Source organism: Nanorana parkeri, unplaced genomic scaffold, assembly GCF_000935625.1.
Source record: "Nanorana parkeri isolate BGI_ZX_2015 unplaced genomic scaffold, ASM93562v1 scaffold2245, whole genome shotgun sequence".
Lineage (NCBI taxonomy): Eukaryota > Metazoa > Chordata > Amphibia > Anura > Dicroglossidae > Nanorana > Nanorana parkeri.
Genome location: NW_017308513.1, coordinates 51,905 through 53,505, shown reverse-complemented (window position 1 = coordinate 53,505; position 1,601 = coordinate 51,905). Strand labels below are relative to the sequence as shown.

The window sequence follows — 1,601 nt, the reverse complement described above, 5'->3', positions numbered from 1 at the left end:
TCTATGATTCCTTTAGTCCCCCTCCCCCATGACATGTAATGTCATGCGGCCTCATTGGGTCCCCTCCCTGGAACCAGGACTACTATGCAGCAAGGTTTGGGGCCCGTCAAGAACTCGTTGGGTCCCAGGTCCTCCTCCATAGACGCCGTGATGGCCAGCAAGCCTGATACAGCTGCATGGAGTTTGGTATAAATGGCTCCATGATATTAGACTTGGTCCGCTCCATGCACCGGAGGTTCTGGGTGTCCTTCTGGCCAATGGGGCGTAAAGGAATGATCTGCATGGCTCCGCCCACTGTCCTAAAATGAGGAATCATCCTCTTATTTTTGGGATCTGGGATGGAATGAGTCATGTGATCACCTTCCATGGAGGCCGTACAGCCCTTCACTCTGATTGGGTTGGAGGACTTTGCGATGCCTTCAGTCCCTTCTCACCGTGACCTCTACGGTTACATTGTCTCATTGTAACCGCAGAGGAAGCATCACCTCAGTCTCCCCTCTCCCAGTGATCAGTCTGCTGCAGGCAGGGGGAAGCATTTCCTCAGTCTCCCCTCCCCCAGTGATCAGTCTGCTGCAGGCAGGAGGAAGCATTCCCTCAGTCTCCCCTCTCCCAGTGATCAGTCTGCTGCAGGCAGGAGGAAACATTCCCTCAGTCTCCCCTCTCCCAGTGATCAGTCTGCTGCAGGCAGGAGGAAGCATTCCCTCAGTCTCCCCTCCCCCAGTGATCAGTCTGCTGCAGGCAGGAGGAAGCATTCCCTCATTCTCCCCTCCCCCAGTGATCCTTTTGCTGCAGGCAGGAGGAAGCATTTCCTCAGTCTCCCTTCCCCCAGTGATCAGTCTGCTGCAGGCAGGAGGAAGCATTCCCTCAGTCTCCCCCCCTGCAGTGATCAGACTGCTGCAACATTGTAACTTTGTATCCAGTCACAAGGTGAGAGGCTGCAGCCGGGGGCTGATCTGTGTCAGACATTTGTGAACCAGAACTGCACAGACACCGGGATATACAGGTGCGTGTCTTCTCTGAGCCAGGATCTCAGTCCAGGAAGTGGATGGCGACCCTGGGTGATGCCTGAATAAAGATGGCGCCGTCTTTCTGAGGAGAAAAGCAGATGAAGGCAGTGTTGAGGGGGAAGTACTGTGATCGCTTTCAGTCTGGGGGAGGAGCCAGTACAGCTGTAAGACTGAAGGAGAGGCGGAGTTTAATCTTTAAGAATGTAATAAAATCGCAGTTTTGGGGTGTTTTAGGAGATAACAAAATGGCCACAAGGTGGCGCTCCTGAGCTCCCCTCTTCTATGGCCCCGCCCCCCCGGCGCCTCACCGCCATCTCCTTCTTCTATTGCAGGTCATCGGAGTGAGCCTGACCAGCGGCCCGGACCAGCTGATCGTCCTGCACACCCAGAAATACGACGACATGGCGTTCTGCCTGCAGAGGGCGGAGCCAGACGGAGAGAGCCGCGTCGGGGAACTGGTCGGGATCCTGACGCATCACTTCAAACTGTGAGTGAGCTGATCACCTCCATGTGTCCATATCACTTCCTGTGTCCATACCACGGGGGGGGGGGGGGGGGGGTGGGGGGGGCAAACCAAGGGGCACGCTCTGGCGC

General features: G+C 56.1%; 1 protein-coding gene across 2 annotated transcripts in view; it reads left to right on the top strand.

Moving 5' to 3' along the window:
• LOC108801194 (unconventional myosin-Ig-like) overlaps positions 1–1,601 on the top strand; it is a 119,532-nt gene that overhangs the window by 94,165 nt on the left and 23,766 nt on the right. For both annotated transcript variants that reach the window (XM_018573125.1, XM_018573126.1), the window contains one exon: positions 1,340–1,494. In XM_018573125.1, the coding sequence (XP_018428627.1) occupies positions 1,340–1,494 (155 nt within the window). The remainder of the gene's footprint in view (positions 1–1,339; positions 1,495–1,601) is intronic.